At 40.1% G+C, this 19,455-nt stretch overlaps 1 protein-coding gene across 1 annotated transcript in view; it reads left to right on the top strand.

The window, feature by feature from the left end:
* LOC128642644 (ficolin-1-like) overlaps positions 1-19,455 on the top strand; it is a 79,229-nt gene that overhangs the window by 44,949 nt on the left and 14,825 nt on the right. The window contains exons 6-7 of the mRNA XM_053695425.1: positions 9,041-9,170; positions 11,440-11,574. Of these exons, the coding sequence (XP_053551400.1) occupies positions 9,041-9,170; positions 11,440-11,574 (265 nt within the window). The remainder of the gene's footprint in view (positions 1-9,040; positions 9,171-11,439; positions 11,575-19,455) is intronic.

Below are 19,455 nucleotides of genomic sequence, written 5' to 3'. Positions count from 1 at the left end.
CCTTAAAAATGTTCAATTTTCTATTGACTGTTTTTCAAAATTGGGGGCTGTTAGGCTCGCGGGTGCAGAAAATGCTTCTATTTATTGCGTAATTTTTGGCATGAGACTTTTTTGGCGCAAAGATTTCGTCATTTCCGGCGTCATAGTTGGAGCCAGAAGTTTTCACGTGATTGCGTCATTTTTGACGTATGTGTGTTGTGGATGTTTTTTTGGCGCCAGAAAATATGGGTGTCATTCTTGGCGCCAAAATATGTGGCTGTTATGTGGGCGTCATACTTGACACCAGTTTTTTTCACATTATTTCAGTCTCACTTTTTAGTTGCTTCTGGTTTTCTAGAGGCTCGTTTCATTTTGCATTTTTTCCCATTCCTGAAACTGCCATTTAAGGAATTTGATAATTTCGCTTCATATGTTGTTTTTTCTATTACATATTGCAAGATGTCACTACCTGACCCTGGATCAGAATCTACTTCTGGAAAGACGCTGCCTGATGTCGGTTCTACCAAAGCTAAGTGCATTTGTTGTAAACTTTTGGTAACTGTTCCTACGGCTGTAGTGTGTTAGAGTTTTGGGAGAAAATCTCCAAAGTTGATGGGGCTATCTCTAATCTTGCTAAACATACTACTATTCCTACGGCAGATAGTACTTTGTTTAAAGATCCTTTAGATAGGAAGCTTGAATCCTTTCTAAGGAAGGCTTATTTATGTTCAGGCAATCTTCTTAGACCTGCTATTTCTTTGGCTGATGTTGCTGCAGCTTCCACTTTCTGGTTGGAGGCTTTAGCGCAACAAGTGTCAGACCATAATGCTTATAGCATTGTTAAACTTCTTCAACATGCTAATAACTTTGTTTGTGATGCCATTTTCGATATCATTAGAATTGATGTCAGGTATAGGTCTTTAGCTATTTTAGCCAGAAAAGCTTTATGGCTTAAATCTTGGAATGCAGATATGACTTCTAAGTCAATGTTGCTTTCTCTTTCTTTCCAAGGTAATAAATTATTTGGTTCTCAGTTAGATTAAATAATTTCAACTGTTACTGGGGGGAAGGGAGCCTTTTTGCCTCAGGATAAAAAATCTAAAGGTAAATATAGGGCTGCTAATCGTTTTCGTTCCTTTAGTCAGAATAAGGAACAAAAGCCTTCCCCTTCCCCTAGGACCCTTCCCCTTTTCCGTTTGGAAACCTTCTCCAGTCTGGAATAAATCCAAGCCTTTTAGAAAGTCAAAACCAGCTCCCAAATCCGCATGAAGGTGCGGCCCTTATTCCAGCACAGCTGGTAGGGGGCATTTTACGATTTTTCAAAGATGTTTGGATCAATTCAATTCAAAGTCTTTGGATTCAGAACATTGTTTCACAAGGGTACAGAATAGGTTTCAAGGTAAGACCGCCTGTGAGAAGATTCTTTCTCTCACACATTCCAGTAAACCCAGTAAAGGCTCAAGCGTTTCTGAAATGTGTTTCAGACCTGGAGTCAGCTGGGGTAATTGTGCCAGTTCCAGTTCTGGAACGGGGCCTGGGGTTTTATTCAAATCTGTTCATTGTTCCAAAGAAAGAGAATTCTTTCAGACCAGTTCTGGATCTAAAAATATTCAATCGTTATGTAAGGATACCAACATTCAAAATGGTGACTATAAGGACTATTCTGCCTTTTGTTCAGCAAGGGCATTATATGTCCACAATAGACTTACAGGATGCATATCTTCATATTCCAATTCATCCGGACCACTATCAGTTCCTGAGATTCTCTTTTCTAGACAAGCATTACCAGTTTGTTGCTCTTCGTTTTGGCCTAGCAACAGCTCCAAGGATCTTTTTGAAGGTTCTCGGTGCCCTTCTCTCTGTAATCAGGGAACAGGGTATTGCGGTATTTCCTTATTTGGACGATATCTTGGTACTTGCTCAGTCTTTACATTCTGCAGAATCTCACACGAATCAACTTGTGTTGTTTATTCAAAGACATGGTTGGAGGATCAATTTACCAAAGAGTTCCTTGATTCCTCAGACAAGGGTAACCTTTTTGGGTTTCCAAATAGATTCCATAGTGTCCATGACTTTGTCTCTAACAGAAAAGAGACGTCTGAAATTGGTTTCAGCTTGTCGAATCCTTCAGTCTCAATCATTCCCTTCGGTAGCTTTGTGCATGGAAATTTTAGGTCTCATGACTGCTGCATCGGACGCAATCCCTTTTGCTCGTTTTCACATGAGACCTCTCTAGCTTTGTATGCTGAACCAATGGTGCAGGGATTATACAAAGATATCACAATTAATATCCTTAAATCCCAATGTTTGATCTTCTCTGACTTGATGGTTGGATCACCATTGTTTAGTTCAAGGGGCCTCTTTTGTTCGTCCAACCTGGACTGTGATCTCAATAGATGCGAGTCTTTCAGGTTGGGGAGCTGTATGGGGATCTCTGACAGCGCAGGGGGTTTGGGAATCTCAGGAGGCGAGATTACCAATCAACATTTTGGAACTTCGTGCGATTTTCAGAGCTCTTCAGTTCTGGCCTCTTCTGAAGAGAGAATCGTTTATTTGTTTTCAGACAGACAATGTCACAACCGTGGCATATGTCAATCATCAAGGGGGGGACTCACAGTCCTCAGGCTATGAAAGAAGTATCTCGGATACTTGTATGGGCGGAATCCAGCTCCTGTCTAATTTCTGCGGTTCACATCCCAGGTATAGACAATTGGGAAGCGGATTATCTCAGTCACCAGACGTTACATCCGGGCGAATGGTCTCTTCACCCAGAGGTATTTCTTCAGATTGTTCAAATCTGGGGACTTCCAGAAATAGATCTGATGGCCTGTCATCTAAACAAGAAACTTCCCAGGTATCTGTCCAGATCCAGGGATCCTCAGGCGGAAGCGGTGGACGCGTTGTCACTTCCTTGGAATTATCAGCTTGCTTATATCTTTCTGCCTCTTGTTCTTCTTCCAAAAGTGATTTCCAAAATCCTAATGGAGCGTTCGTTTGTACTGCTGGTGGCTCCAGCATGGCCACACAGATTTTGGTATGCGGATCTCGTTCGGATGGCCAGTTGCCAACCTTGGACACTTCCGTTAAGGCTAGACCTATCTCAAGGCCCATTTTTCCATCAGGATCTCAAATCATTAAATTTGAAGGTATGGAGATTGGACGCTTAATACTTAGTCATAGAGGTTTCTCTGACTCAGTGATTAATACTATGTTACAGGCTCGTAAATCTGTGTCTAGAAAGATCTATTACGAGTCTGGAAGACTTACATTTCTTGGTGTTCTTCACATAAATTCTCTTGGCATTCTTTTAGAATTCCTAGAATTTTACAGTTTCTTCAGGATGGTTTGGAAAAAGGTATGTCTGCAAGTTTCTTGAAGGGACAAATCTCTGCTCTTTCTGTACTTTTTCACAGAAAGATTGCTAATCATCCTGATATTCATTGTTTTGTTCAGGCTTTGGTTCGTATTAAGCCTGTCATTAAGTCAATTTCTCCTCCTTGGAGTCTTAATTTGGTTCTGAGGGCTTTACAGGCTCCTCCGTTTGAACCTATCCATTCTCTGGATATTAAATTACTTTCTTGGAAAGTATTATTCCTTTTGGCCATCTCTTCTGCTAGAAGAGTTTCTAAGCTATCTGCTCTTTCTTGTGAATCTCCTTTTCTAATTTTTCATCAGGCAGTGTTGCGGACTTCATTTAATTTTTTACCTAAAGTTGTGAATTCTAACAACATTAGTAGAGAAATTGTTGTCCCTTCTTTGTGTCCTAATCCTAAGAATACTCTGGAGAGATCTTTACATTCTTTGGATGTAGTTAGAGCTTTAAAATATTATGTTGAAGCTACTAAAGATTTCAGGAAGACTTCTAGTCTATTTGTTGTCTTTTCTGGTTCTAGGAAAGGTCAGAAGGCTTCTGCCATTTCTTTGGCTTCTTGGTTAAAGTCTTTGATTCATCATGCTTATGTGGAGTCAGGTAAATCCCCGCCTCAAAGGATTACGGCTCATTCTACTAGGTTAGTTTCTACTTCCTGGGCTTTTAAGAATTAAGCTTCTGTTGATCAGATTTGCAAAGCAGCAACTTGGTCTTCTTTGCATAATTTTACTAAATTCTACCATTTTGATGATTTTTTTTCTTCTTCTGAAGCAGTTTTTGGTAGAAAAGTACTTCAGGCAGCTGTTTCAGTTTGATTCTTCTGCTTATAATTTCAGTTTTTTTCATTATAAGATTAAAAGTTTTTGATTTGGGTTGTGGATTATTTTTTCAGCGGAATTGGCTGTCTTTATTTTATCCCTCCCTCTCTAGTGACTCTTGCGTGGAAGTTCCACATCTTGGGTATCTGCTATCCCATACGTCACTAGCTCATGGACTCTTGCCAATTACAAGAAAGAAAACATAATTTATGTAAGAACTTACCTGATAAATTAATTTCTTTCATATTGGCAAGAGTCCATGAGGCCCAACCTTTTTTGTGGTGGTTATGATTTTTTTGTATAAAGCACAATTATTCAAATTCCTTATTGATGCTTTCGCTCCTTTCTTATAACCCCATTTCTTGGCTATTCGTTAAACTGAATTGTGGGTGTGGTGAGGGGTGTATTTATAGGCATTTTGAGGTTTGGGAAACTTTGCCCCTCCTGGTAGGAATGTATATCCCATACGTCACTAGCTCATGGACTCTTGCCAATATGAAAGAAATGAATTTATCAGGTAAGTTCTTACATAAATTATGTTATTTAAGCATACACACATATTTAGCCTGTCATGTGGCCTTACTGACAAGAGAAGTACCACATATAGACCAACAGTTACACAGAATCCATGTCCAAAATAAGCAGAGACTTCATATATTTACAAAGTGAATACACAATGTACATTGTTAGAGGGACGCTCAAGTTAAAATTAAACCTTCATGATTTAGATACAGCACACAATTTTAAACAACTTTCCAAATTAGTTTAATTAACAAAATGTGCACAGTCTTCTTATATTTACACTTTTTGAGTCACCAGCTCCTACTGAGCATGTGTGAGAATTCACAGAAAAATATGAATATACATTTGTGATTCGCTGATGGCTGTCACAGGGGGAGTAGAAATAGACATAACTTTGAAAAGTGTCAGAAAAAAATCTACTACTTATTTGAAGTTCAGCTATTACATTGTCTTGTTATCATGTATTTGTTGCAAATATACTGTATTAATTTGAACTTCAGATTAAGGGGCCAATTTATCACATTTCGGATGGACATGATTCGCTGTGGCGAACATGTCCACCCATTATTGCTAAATGCAGACAGCATAAGCTGACGGTATTTAACATTGCACAATAATTTCTAGTGAAATGCTTGTGCAATGCCGTCCCCTTCACAAGAAATGCTTGTGCAATTTTAAATGCAGACAGCGTATGCTGTCAGCATTTAGCGATGCCAGATGGACATGATTCCCTACAGCGAATCATGTCCTCCCGGCATTTAATAAATCGGCCCCCATATGTAATTTTGTTCATTATAATATATAATTGCACATATTATAGCAAATTGTGTACACTGTAAATCACATAACAATGTGCAGAGGTGTAAAGCTGCCTAAAGGTCTTTGCAAAAACACCTGCATATAAGATGTTATCAAATCTGAACCCTTATAAATAAGTGATTACACCTTTGTGTATATACAGCATGAAGTGTTTTATTAGCAGAGAGTTTAATAAGAGTATAAAACTCAATGTTAGTAGCCACAAAATATACTGCCATAGCCTTGCTAGCTTTTATTATACTCAGAGGTAAAGTTAGTAGGTCCTAAAAACATAGACAGTACATAATCCCTTAAAGGAAGTCAAAAGGGGGAGGTAAATATCTCTAACAGAGTGTATTGACCTTACATAATGGAACAAGCTTCTAAAACCCATGTAATGTATGTACAGGGAGGGTTTTTAGCAGGGGCTGACTGGCAACTTTTGGCCCAGGGGGCAAGTACAACCAAGAGGCCCATGGTGCAACAGCTTGACTCCCTGCCCGCCTCCTTCCTGCACCCGCCCACCTACTTCCCGTTCCCCCATAATGAGAGAGAGAGAGAAAGAATACAACTAGGCTATCCATCCCAAAACAGAACCTTTAGACCGAGCAAAGAAACCTAAATTACACTGGTGAATGTGATGTTTTTGGCTCACCAGACTCTGCGTGACCACCGGCACCAGCCTAGCCTCGCTGCTGCTTCTTGCCTCAGCTCGTTGCTTCCCTCTCATCTCTCACTCTTCCCGTGCACGCAGCTGCATAGGATGCTGCTGAGACTCTGGCTGAGAGGAAGTGATGAGTGTCAGGGAGTGCTGATGTAAAAACTCTATCACCTTAAGCATTAACTGTAAGAACTCTACATAACACCTTAAGCATTGCTCCTCCTTTTCCTTGTTTAGCCTTTTTAAGGTCACTTCCTGCTTCCTTTTACTGCTTGAATATTTTGTTGCAATCTTTAAGTTTTAGATGATCCTTGTCTAAAGTTATTTCAAGCTTCCTGCTTTATCTCTGGAGTTTCTATTTACCAACTGCAGCTCAAACTCCAGCTGACACTCATCATATCCAGATACCTTTCAGCTATCTACAACGGACCTGCAAGCTCCTCTCTGCAACTCTGTTACTAACAGCCAACACTGGACCAGCTGCATTCACAGCTTTGCTTCCTTTAAACAACAAACGCAAGTATATGTGTTAGCTCTGAACTTTAACAAGTTAATACTGCTGCTACATAAACTGTCTGCTGCTTCATTAACTGTTTGCTGCTACATAAACTGTCTGCTGCTTCATTATCTGTTTGCTGCTACATAAACTGTCTGCTCATAAGAATACTTATTGCTGTTAAGAAACAAACACCTCTAACTGCTTGCTGCATTAACCCTATTATCTAAATAGCTTAATAATGTAGATATCGTTTGTTTAAGAAATATCAATGCACATGGGTGAGCTCTTTATAAATCATGAAATAAAAATTGTGGGTTTCATGTCCCTTTAAGTTGATGCTCAGTCTCACGGCCGCTGTATGCAAGTACTGTCCCCTGCTCAGTCACTCACAGGTGCACTGTCCTAATAAGGTGGTGCAGCGGCGGCCTATTTTACACTGAATCAGTGAGGCCCGGGGGGCAATTGCTCAGTCCGCCCCTGGTTTTTAGTAAATTATTCTTCTAATGTGCTGACTATCGCCTAGATTACGAGTTTTGTCGGTAAAACCGTGCGTTGCTAACGAGCCTTTTTTTCTCACCGCTCACTTAATACAGTGCTGGTATTACGAGTTGTCTGAATGGCTGCGTTAGCCTCAAAAAAGTGAGCGGAGAGCAAAATTTAGCTCCACATCTCACCTCAATACCAGCGCTGCTTACGATAGCGGTGAGCTGGCTAAACGTGTTTGTGCACGATTTCCCCATAGGAATCCATGGGGCTGAGCTGGCTGAAAAAAAACCTAACACCTGCAAAAAAGCAGCGTTCAGCTCCTAACGCAGCCCCATTGATTCCTATGGGGGAAAAAAGTTATGTCTACACCTAACACCCTAACATGAACCCCGAGTCTAAACACCCCTAATCTTACACTTATTAACCCCTAATCGGCCACCCCCGACATTGCTGACACCTGCATTATATTATTAACCCCTAATCTGCCGCTCCGGACACCGCCGCCACCTACATTATACATATGAACCCCTAATCTGCTGTTCCTAACATCGCTGACACCTACATTATATTTATTAACCACTAATCTGCCATCCCCAATGTCGCAGCAACCTACCTACACTTATTAACCCCTAATCTGCCCCCCCAACGTCGCCGCCACTATAATAAAGTTATCAACCCCTAAATATAAGTCTAACCCTAAACCTAACCCCCCTAACTTAAATATAATTTAAATAAATCTAAATAAAATTACTATTATTAACTACATTATTCCTATTTAAAACTTAATACTTACCTATAAAATAAACCCTAATATAGCTACAATATTAACTAATAATTACATTGTAGCTATTTTAGGATTTATTTTTATGTTACAGGCAACTTTATATTTATTTTAACTAGGTACAATAGTTATTAAATAGTTATTAACTATTTAATAGCTACCTAGCTAAAATAAATACAAGTTTACCTGTAAAATAAATCCTAACCTAAGTTACAATTACACCTAACACTACACTATAATTAAATTAATTAAATAAACTAACTGCAATTAAATACAAATAAATTAAATAAACTAAAGTACGAAAAACAACAAACACAAAATTACAGAAAATAAAAAAATAATTACAAAATTTTAAACTAATTACACCTAATTTAATCCCCCTAATAAAATAAAAAAGCCCCCCAAAATAATAAAATTCCCTACCCTATACTAAATTCTAAAACTCTTAACTACTGACTTTTAAATGTGGTAGGAGTCTTGACAGGAGAGGTGTACCGCTCACTTTGTCCAAGACTCGCAATACCAGCGTTAGGCAAATCCAATTAAAAAGATAGGATACGCAATTGACGTAAAGGGATTGCGGTATGCTCTAGTCACGGAAAAAAAGTGAGCGGTACACCTGCAAAGGGCAACAGTGTTTCCTGTATGTATATATATATATATATATATATATAAACATATACATATATATACCTATTTAGACATATATCTATATGTATCTCTGTGTTAAAGCCATTTGCCTGCTTTTTTTCCCTAACACTTGAGACATCATATCTTTGAGTCCTTATACAGATAGTGTTATTATCAGTGTAACAGTACTGTGAAATATATTTTTGATGTGTTTTGTGACACTTTTTTGTCTCACGTAACAGTTAACTAGAGCTCTGAGGTTGCGGTAATCATTCTAGCTTAAACTATAATTGCGCTCACGCATTTACTTTCAACTTGTAATATGCCCGCTCTTTCCAACGAGTGCAAACAGCCGTGATAAACCCAATCTCACCAGTGCAAAACATTTAAAGTGCCAATCGTAATATGGCTCATGGTGTTGTTAATCACTTTTATGTAGAGCAGATTATAAAAAACAAGTTACAAGGGCACGCCCCAAACTTTCTCCTTACTGCAGGTTTTCCAGAGACGCTGGGACGGTTCTGTAGACTTTCTACGTAACTGGAATTCTTACAAGACAGGATTTGGAAGTCGTCTTAATGAGTTCTGGTTGGGGAACGACAATCTTCACAAGATAACAACAGTTGGTAAAAGTTTTTGATGTTTCTCCCTCTTCTGTACAGTAAAGCCTGTGTGTGTAGAGAGAGCGAAAAGAGAGAGAGAGAGAGAGAGAGAAAAGAAAGAGAGAGAGAGAAAGAGAGAGAAAGAGAAGAAAGAGAGAGAAAAAAAAGAGAGATAAAACAAAGAGAGAAAAAGAAAAGAAAGAGAGAGAAAAGAAAGAGAGAAAAGAGAGAGAGATAGAAAAGAAAGAGAGACGGAAAAGAAAGAGAGAGATAGAGAGAGAGAGAGAGAGAGAGAGAGAGAGAGAGAGAAAAGAGAGAGAAAGAAAAGAAAGAGAGAGGGAGAGAAAAGAAAGAGAGAGAGAGAAAAGAAAGAGAGAAATAGAAAAGAGAGAGAGAGAGAGAACAGAAAGAGAGAGAAAAAAGAAAGAGAGAGATAGATAGAGAGAAAAAGAATAACTCATTGGATGGTCCATTAACAAATCTGGATAAATCAGAAGACGTGATATACCACAGAAAACCTCTAGCTACACTGTTTATCAAGAGTATATATATATATATATATATATATATATATATATATATATCAGAAATCAACTGGATCGAATACGATTGGGCTGATTGACACCCCCTTCTAGTGGCCGATTGGCCGCAAATCTGCAGGGGGCAGCATTGCACCAGCAGTTCACAAGAACTGCTGGTGCAATGATAAATGCCGACAGCATATGCTTTTGGCATTTATCGATGTGCAGCAGACATGATCCGCTATATCGGATCATGTCCGCTCGCACAATCCTAAATATGCCCCATAGTCTGATGAAGGGGTGAGATCCCAGAAATGTCACTTATTTCTCATGTGCAAATAAAGCACTATTTTCACAAATCCATTGAGTGCATGCTGTTTTTGGGACTGTCAATTTGGTAGCTGACCTGGAGGTAATTATATCTATACTAGTCCTAAAGCCCGTTCACATGGGACATTTTTTGTAGGGTACAGCGGTCCCACCCCTTGCGCTCTCTCCCTCCCCCTTTCTTTTGCTCTCTCTCTCTCCCCCCTCTCTTTTGCGCTTTCTCTCCCCCTCTTTTTGAGCTCTCTCCCCCCTCTCTTTTGCGCTCTCTCCCCCTCTCTTTTGCGCTTTCTTTCCCCCTCTCTTTTGAGCTCTCTCCACCTCTCTTTTGAGCTCTCTCTCTCCCCCTCTCTTTTGAGCTCTCTCCCCCTCTCTTTTGAGCTCTCCCTCTCTTTTGAGCTCTCTCTCTCCCCTCTTTTGCGCTCTCTCTCTCCCCCTCTCTTTTGCGCTCTCTCTCCCCCTCTCTTTTCTGCTCTCTCTCTCACCCCTCTCTTTTGCGCTCTCTCTCCCCCCTCTTTTGCGCTCTCTCTCCCCCCTCTCTTTTGCGCTCTCTCTCTCCTCTCTCTCTCCCCCTCTCTCTCTCTCCCCTCTATCTCTCTCCCTCTCTCTACCCCCCTCTCTCTCTCTCCCCTCTCTCTCCCCCCTCTCTCTCTCTCTCCCCCCTCTCTCCCCCCCTCTCTCTCTCCCTCCCCTCTCTCTCTCCCCTCTCCCTCTCCTCTCTCTCCCCCCCTCTCTCTCTCTCCCCCTCTCTCTCTCCCCCCCCCCCCTCTCTCCCCCCCCCCTCTCTCTCTCTCCCTCCCCCCCTCTGTCTCTCCCTCCCCCCCCTCTCTCTCTCCCTCCCCACTCTCTCTCTCTCCCTCCCCCCCCTCTCTCTCTCTCTCCTCCCCTCTCTCTCTCCTCCCCCCCTCTCTCTCCCCCCCTCTCTTGTGCTCTCTTTATCTCCCCTCTTGATCTCTCTCTCCCCTCTTGATCTCTCTCTCACCTTTCTTATCTTTTCCCTACCCCCTGTCTCCCCTCTTTTGAGCTGTTTTGAGCTCTCAGTCTGCACGGACTTTCACGGGCTGCCTGGCCCCACCCCCTTCACACTCGGCCACGCCCCTTTCATGACCCTTCACGCTCGGTCCCGCCCCCTTCACAGTCAGCCACGCCCCCGTCGATGCTCGGTCACGCCCACTTCTGCTCGCACTGCAGAGACTTAGGGATTGTAAGGCCAGGTGTGTTTGTCCTCGTGCTGTCTCTACTGCGCATGACAGCTTCGGACAAACACACTTGGCCTTTTATAGTATAGGATAGTGGAGTGTCCCGGTTTTCTGAAAGGTAATTATGGCAACCCTATAGCGGTACCTTTTTAACAATATTGTACAGAAATTATTATATTTTTTAGCCACTAGGTGGCGATTTTTACTAGTTTTAATTCATTTTATTTAAACATTTCCACCAATTTATAGGCAAATGGGAACTTCGTGTTGATCTCCAGGACTTCGACAGCAAAAACTACTATGCCCATTATAACTCTTTTCAAATCTTGGGAGAGGATAATAAGTACAAAATGTTGCTTGGAGCCTTCAAGGGGGGTAATGCAGGTAAAAGATAATGCTAGATTGGTGCAACTATGTGTGAATAAATTATTTTAAAAAAGATATATGTGTGCAAGGGGTGGGGTGAATTGTACAATAACATCATTTAAACAGTCAGACAGGCACGTCACTGGGTGAAGATAAAGGGACAGTCTCCTTGATTTATTTTTATTGTTTAAAAATATACAGTGGGGCAAAAAAGTATTTAGTCAGCCACCAATTGTGCAAGTTCTCCCACTTAATAAGATGAGAGAGGCCTGTAATTTTCATCATAGGTATCAGAGCGAATTCGTTTTGCTTATAGCGCTTGTGTATAGAGTGACCTGTGGCTCCTGTCTAGAGCGGATCCCCAAAAAAAGTCCGCGGTTTGTGCTATGGTATATATAGATAGTAAGATAGGAGCGCCAAAGGAGGCAAGGCCAAAGGTTTAGGGGAATATATGGTATAATGTAGTTGATAAAGTTAGAATCAGAATTAGTTCCCTGAGATGGTGGACCACAATGATTGTGTCAGTCCTACCTATGGTATTATTGAATTTGTTTAAAAGCGTGGAGTCCAAGCGTCTAGCGCTTTGGATTGGGGCTTAGTGTTAATATGTACTATGAAGGCATATATAGGTGCAGGACAATTAATAATATATAGTGGAGAGTGGCTATATATAGTTATATTAGATGACACAGAGCATACGTCTTCCAAATAAAATATCACAGTTTAATACAGTTGTGTACAATTTAGTACAGCGTATACAGTTAAAAACAAGTTACATGAAAAAATATGGATCCATAATACTATAAAATAATTAGAAATATTTAAAAATATTAAAAATATATTAAGAACAATAATACGGTGAAAATTCTGAATGATAGAAATGGTCGAGGTCTCTCTGACAAAGTCCCTACGTCTGTCGTGGGGAGGGCAAGCTAAAGTACAGCTGTACAGCAAATATGCTAATAAGATAACTTTGCTAATAAGATAGCAGTGTAAACGTAGCGGTTACAAAATAGCGGATAAAAAATATATAAAAATAATATATGTTGAATATAATATGATAATAATACACAAATGTACAAATGAAAAACCACAAATGTGCAAATGAACAAATAATGATCAAATAATAGTCCAAAAAATAGGCAAATGTGTGATGACAAAAAAGGTGATCTTTAAATGGAAGTGTAGACAGTCCAAATTAATGTGAAGTGATTCAATCCGTGAAAGAACACAAAAAGATGCAATATAATAAAGTCCACAAAAATATTCCAAAAGTTATAATCCTTATTGCAAATCGTGATGTCTCAAAAAATGGTAAAAATATCCAAAATATAAAAATATATAAAAATGTCCAAAATATAGAAATCTCCAAAATATCCAATGTAAAAAATATATAAGTGACTGGTGTATACACAAAATTGTGAACGTGATCACTGAAAAACCAAAAATTATTAAACTTCAAAAAGCCTGTAGTTCTTATTATAGTGCACAATGGTATCAAAATTAGAAAATATATCAAAAAATATAATGCACAAAATAGAATAAAAATAGAAAAATATATGAGAGAAAAAAAAAGAAGAACTTGGGGATTCCTCAAAACCTGTAAACAAAAAATAACAACATAGTGTGATACAGGTTTTGAGGAATCCCCAAGTTCTTCTTTTTTTTTTTTTTTCTCTCATATATTTTTCTATTTTTATTTTTCTTTTTACGTAGGGACTTTGTCAGAGAGACCTCGACCATTTCTATCATTCAGAATTTTCACCGTATTATTGTTCTTAATATATTTTTAATATTTTTAAATATTTCTAATTATTTTATAGTATTATGGATCCATATTTTTTCATGTAACTTGTTTTTAACTGTATACGCTGTACTAAATTGTACACAACTGTATTAAACTGTGATATTTTATTTGGAAGACGTATGCTCTGTGTCATCTAATATAACTATATATAGCCACTCTCCACTATATATTATTAATTGTCCTGCACCTATATATGCCTTCATAGTACATATTAACACTAACCCCCAATCCAAAGCGCTAGACGCTTGGACTCCACGCTTTTAAATGAATTCAATAATACCATAGGTAGGACTGACACAATCATTGTGGTCCACCATCTCAGGGAACTAATTCTGATTCTAACTTTATCAACTACATTATACCATATATTCCCCTAAACCTTTGGCCTTGCCTCCTTTGGCGCTCCTATCTTACTATCTATATATTTCATCATAGGTATACCTCAACTATGAGAGATAAAATGTGGAAACAAATCCAGACAATCACATTGTCTGATTTGGAAATAATTTATTTGCATATTATGGTGGAAAATAAGTATTTGGTCACCTACAAACAAGCAAGATTTCTGGCTCTCACAGACCTGTATCTTCTTCTTTAAGAGGCTCCTCTGTCCTCCACTCATTACCTGTATTAATGGCACCTGTTTGAACTTGTTATCAGTATAAAAGACACCTGTCCACAACCTCAAACAGTCACACTCCAAACTCCACTATGGTGAAGACCAAAGAGCTGTCGAAGGACACCAGAAACAAAATTGTAGACCTGCACCAGGCTGGGAAGACTGAATCTGCAATAGGCAAGCAGCTTGGTGTGACGAAATCAACTGTGGGAGCAATAATTAGAAAATGGAAGACATACAAGACCACTGATAATCTCCCTCGATCTGGGGCTCCACGCAAGATCTCACCCCGTGGGGTCAAAATGATCACAAGAACGGTGAGCAAACATCCCAGAACCACACAGGGGGACATAGTGAATGACCTGCAGAGAGCTGGGACCAACGTAACAAAGGCTACCATCAGTAACACACTAACACCACCAGGGATTCAGATCCTGCAATGCCAGACGTGTCCCCCTGCTTAAGCCAGTACATGTCCGGGCCCGTCTGAAGTATGCTAGAGAGCATTTGGATGATCCAGAAGCGGATTGGGAGAATGTCATATGGTCAGATGAAACCAAAGTAGAACTGTTTGGTAGAAACACAACTCGTCATGTTTGGAGGAGAGAGAATGCTGAGTTGCAACCAAAGAACATCATACCTACTGTGAAGCATGGGGGTGGCAACATCATGCTTTGGGGCTGTTTCTCTGCAAAGGGAACAGGACGACTGATCCATGTGCATGAAAGAATGAATGGGGCCATGTATCATGAGATTTTGAGTGTAAACCTCCTTCCATCAGTAAGGGCATTGAAGATGAAACGTGGCTGGGTCTTTCAGCATGACAATGATCCCAAACACACAGCCCGGGCAACGAAGGAGTGGCTTCGTAAGAAGCATTTCAAGGTCCTGAAGTGGCCTAGCCAGTCTCCAGATCTCAACCCCATAGAAAACCTTTGGAGGGAGTTGAAAGTCCGTGTTGCCCAGCGACAGCCCCAAAACATCACTGCTCTAGAGGAGATCTGCATGCAGGAATGGGCCAACATACCAGCAACAGTGTGTGACAACCTTGTGAAGACTTACAGAAAATGTTTGACCTCTGTCATTGCCAACAAAGGATATATAACAAAGTATTGAGATGAACTTTTGATATTGACCAAATACTTATTTTCCACCATAATTTGCAAATAAATTCTTTCTAAATCAGACAATGTGATTGTCTGGATTTGTTTCCACATTTTGTATCTCATAGTTGAGGTATACCTATCATGAAAATTACAGGCCTCTCTCATCTTCTTAAGTGGGAGAACTTGCACAATTGGTGCCTGACTAAATACTTTTTTGCCCCACTGTAGATAGAACCCTTACTATCCATGCCCTAGTTTTGCATAAACAACATTATTATAGTTATATACTTTAGATAAATCTCTGCCTCTCTGTTTCTAAAGCCCCTGCTGGCCACCTCTTATCTTCACATGGTTAAACAGTGCTAGTTCCTGTGTTTCATATGGATAACATTGTGCTCACTCCCATGGAGAATGATAATGGTTATGCAGGAACCAGCATTAATTTGCTAAAATGCAAGACCTCGATCACATACTTGGCGACCTGCACAGCTTCGCCAATTTTTTCTATAATCGATGGATCACAAACCCAACACAGCAGACAAGTTACACGCGTAGATTTTACACAGCGTGCACAGTTTTTACTCCCATAGACTAACATATAACTGGCGTCACCAGTTGTTTTTTTTACAAAGGCAGCGCATGGACTTATGAGCGCAGAATGGATGTAGTTTATTTTACTCCATTTCAGCTTGCCACACATAGGCAGGTGCAGCAACCCTTGCGCACAGTAAAAAAGCAGCATAACTCCCTGGAAGACTTAACAAACATCTAATGCATGCGCAATATCAACCCCTAAACCGCCATCCTCCCACATCGCGATCACTAATAAAATGTATTATCCCCTAAACTGCCATACCCCCACATCACAATCATTATTAAAATTGATTAACCCTTAAATCGCCATCCCCCATATCACAATCACTATTAAAAGTTATTAACCCCTAAACCGCCATCCCCCTAATTAAAGTTATTAACCCCTAAAATGAACATCCCACACAACGCAAAGTACCTAATTAAACTTTTAACCCCACCATCCCCCCACAACGCAAAGAACCTAATTAAACTATTAAACCCTAAACAGCCATCCCCCCACAACGCAAAGTAGCTAATTAAACTATTAACCCCTAAACCGCCATACCCCCACAACGCAAATTATTAAAATAATAACTAAACCCCCTAACCTAACACCCCATAACCTAACCCCAATTAAATACCCTTAAAAAAAATTAAAATTAAACTAACTACCTTTAAAAAAATTACAAAAAATAAAAAACCTAAATTACAAAAAAAACTAACATTACAGAAAAAAAAACTAACATTACTAAAAATAATAAATCCTAACATTACCAGAAAAAAACTAAAATAGCAAAAAATAAAAAAGCTACAATTGCAAAAAAAAAAAACAAAAGAAATGATCCTATTCTAATACCCCCCAAAAAAATAATCTAAAACTAAACTACCAAAAAGGGCATTTTGCAGGGCATTGCCCCAAAGCTAACAGCTCTTTTACATTAAAAAACCCCAACAATTACCACCTAAAATTACAACCCCCCAAAATAATAAAAAACAAAATGTATGCTTACCCGATAAATGTATTTATTTCCGGATATGGTGAGTCCACGGCTTGAGTAATTACTGTTGGGAATATCACTCCTGGCCAGGAGGAGGCAAAGAGCATTACAGTTAAACTGCTAAATATCACTCCTTTACCCACAACCCCCAGTCATTCGACCAAAGGGAAATGGAGAAAAAGGAGTAACACAAGGTGTAGAGGTGCCTGAGGTTATAGTCAAAAGAACAACTGTCTTAAAATAAAGGCTGGGGCTGTGGACTCACCATACCAGGAAATAAATAAATATATCAGGTAAGCATAAATTTTGTTTTTCTTTCCTAAGATATGGTGAGTCCACGGCTTGAGTAATTACTGTTGGGAACCAATACCCAAGCTAGAGGACACGGATAAATAAGGAGGAACAAGACAGGCAGTCCTAACAGAAGACACCACCGCTTGAAGAGCCTTTCTCCCAAAAGAAGCCTCAGCTGAGGCAAAAATATCAAATTTGGAAAATTTGGAAAAAGTATGTAGAGAAGACCAAGTTGCAACCTTGCAAATTTGTTCCACAGAAGCTTCATTTTTGAAAGCCTAAGAAGAGGAAACAGCTCTTGTGGAATGAGCCGTAATTCTCTCAGGAGGCTGCTGTCCAGCAGTCTCATAAGCCAAGCGAATTATACTTCGGAACTAAAAAGAGTAGTAGCAGTAGCTTTTTGACCTTTACGTTTCCCAGAGAAACAGACAAAGAGGGCAGAGGACTGGCGAAAATCCTTAGTCGCCTGTAAGTAGAATTTAAGAGCATGTACAACATCCAAATTGTGTAACAAACGTTCTTTGGAAGAAGAAGGATTAGGACACAGAGAGGGAACAACAATGTCCTGATTGATATTTCTATTTAAAAAAACAACCTTAGGAAGGAAACCTAACTTAGCTGAGAGTTCCGAGACTCTTCGAGCAGAAGAGATAGCAACAAGAAACAAAACCTTCCAAGATAACAACTTAATGTCTATGGAATGCAACGGCTCAAACGGAGCCAGCTGTAAAACTTTAAGAACAAGGTTTAGTCTCCAAGGAGGAACACCATACTTAAAGACAGGCCTGATTTTGACCAAGGCCTGACAAAAAGATTGCACACCTGGCACATCCGCCAAACGTTTATGTAGTAAAACTGATAAAGCAGAAATCTGACCCTTCAGGGTACTGACTGACGATCCCTTTTCCAGGCCTTCCTGAAGAAAAGATAAAATTCTAGGAATTCTAATTCTACTCCAAGAGTAGCCCTTGGATTCACACCAATAATGATATTTACGCTATATCTTATGGTAAATCTTTCTAGTAACAGGCTTATGAGCTTAAATCATGGTCTCAATGACCGATTCAGAAAAAACACGCTTAGACAGAATTAAGCGTACAATCTCCAAGCAGTCAGCTTCAGAGAAATGAGATTTGGATGAAGGAAGGGACCCTGAATCAGGAGGTCCTTCCTCAGAGGTAGTCTCCAAGGTCGGAGAGATGACATCTCCACTAGGTCTGCAAACCAGATCCTGCGAGGCCACTCAGAGGCTATTAGAATCACCGACACCCTCTCCTGTTTGATAGGAGCAATGACTCGTGGAAGGAGAGCAAATGCAGGAAACAGGTATGCCAACCTGAAAACCCAAGGAAACGCCAGAGCATCTTTTAGAACGGCCTGCTGATCTCTTGACCATGAACCGTACCTTGGAAGCATGGCGTTCTGATGGGACACCATCAGATCTAACTCCGGCACCCCCCATTTGAGGACTAAGCTGGAAGTCTGTCTGCTCAGAAAATCTGCTTCCCAGTTGTCTACTCCTGAAATGTGGATGGCATACTGCAATTGTGGGTCTCTGCCCACTGAAGAATCAGAGTAACCTCCTTCATGGCCAAGGAACTCCGAGTTCCTCCCTGGTGATTTATGTAAGTCAAAGAGGTTATGTTGTCTGACTGGAACCTGATAAACTGGTCTGAGGACAACTGAGGCCAAGCCAATAGAGCATTGTAAATCACCCTCAACTCCAAGATGCTGATGGGAAGAGCAGACTCCTCCAGAGTCCAAAGGCCCTGAGCTTTTAACGAGTTCCAGTGGTCACGATCACCCAGGAAGGTCTCTGAAAGCATGTGCCCTGAGACAGATGTTCCTGAGAAATCCACCACGGGAGATAGTCCCTTGACGAATGATCTAACGCTATTCTCTGAGATAGAACCGCATGGTCACCATTCCATTGTCTGAGCATGCACAACTGGAGAGCTCTCAAATGGAATCGAGCAAAAGGAATGATGTCCATGGAAGCCACCAGCAGACCGATTACCTCCATACATTGAGCCACTGAAGGATGAGCAGTTGCTTGAATAGAGAGGCAAGAGGAAATGATTTTGTTTTTCCTGACCTCTGTCATAAAAATTTTCATCAATAGAGAATTTATTATGGTCCCTAAGAATACTACTCTTGTAGCAGGAGAAAGGGAGCTTTTTTCCAGATTTACATTCTATCCGTAGGAATGAAGAAAACACAACAATATCTCTGTGTAAGATTTTGCTTGTTGAAAAGATGGCGCCTGAACAAATATGTCGTCCAGGTAGGGTGCCACAGTAATTCCACAAGAACAGATCACTGCCAAAAGAGCCCCCAGAAACTTTGAAAAAAAAGTCTGGGAGCCATGGCTAGACTAAATGGAAGGGCCACGAATTGGAAATGTTTGTCCAGAAAGGCAAATCTCAGGAATCTGTGATGGTCCCTGTGAATAGGAACATGAAGATACACATCCTTTAGGTCTATGGTTGTCATGAACTGACC

The sequence above is a fragment of the Bombina bombina genome, chromosome 12 (assembly GCF_027579735.1).
Source record: "Bombina bombina isolate aBomBom1 chromosome 12, aBomBom1.pri, whole genome shotgun sequence".
Lineage (NCBI taxonomy): Eukaryota > Metazoa > Chordata > Amphibia > Anura > Bombinatoridae > Bombina > Bombina bombina.
This window is presented reverse-complemented; position numbering and strand designations above follow the sequence as displayed.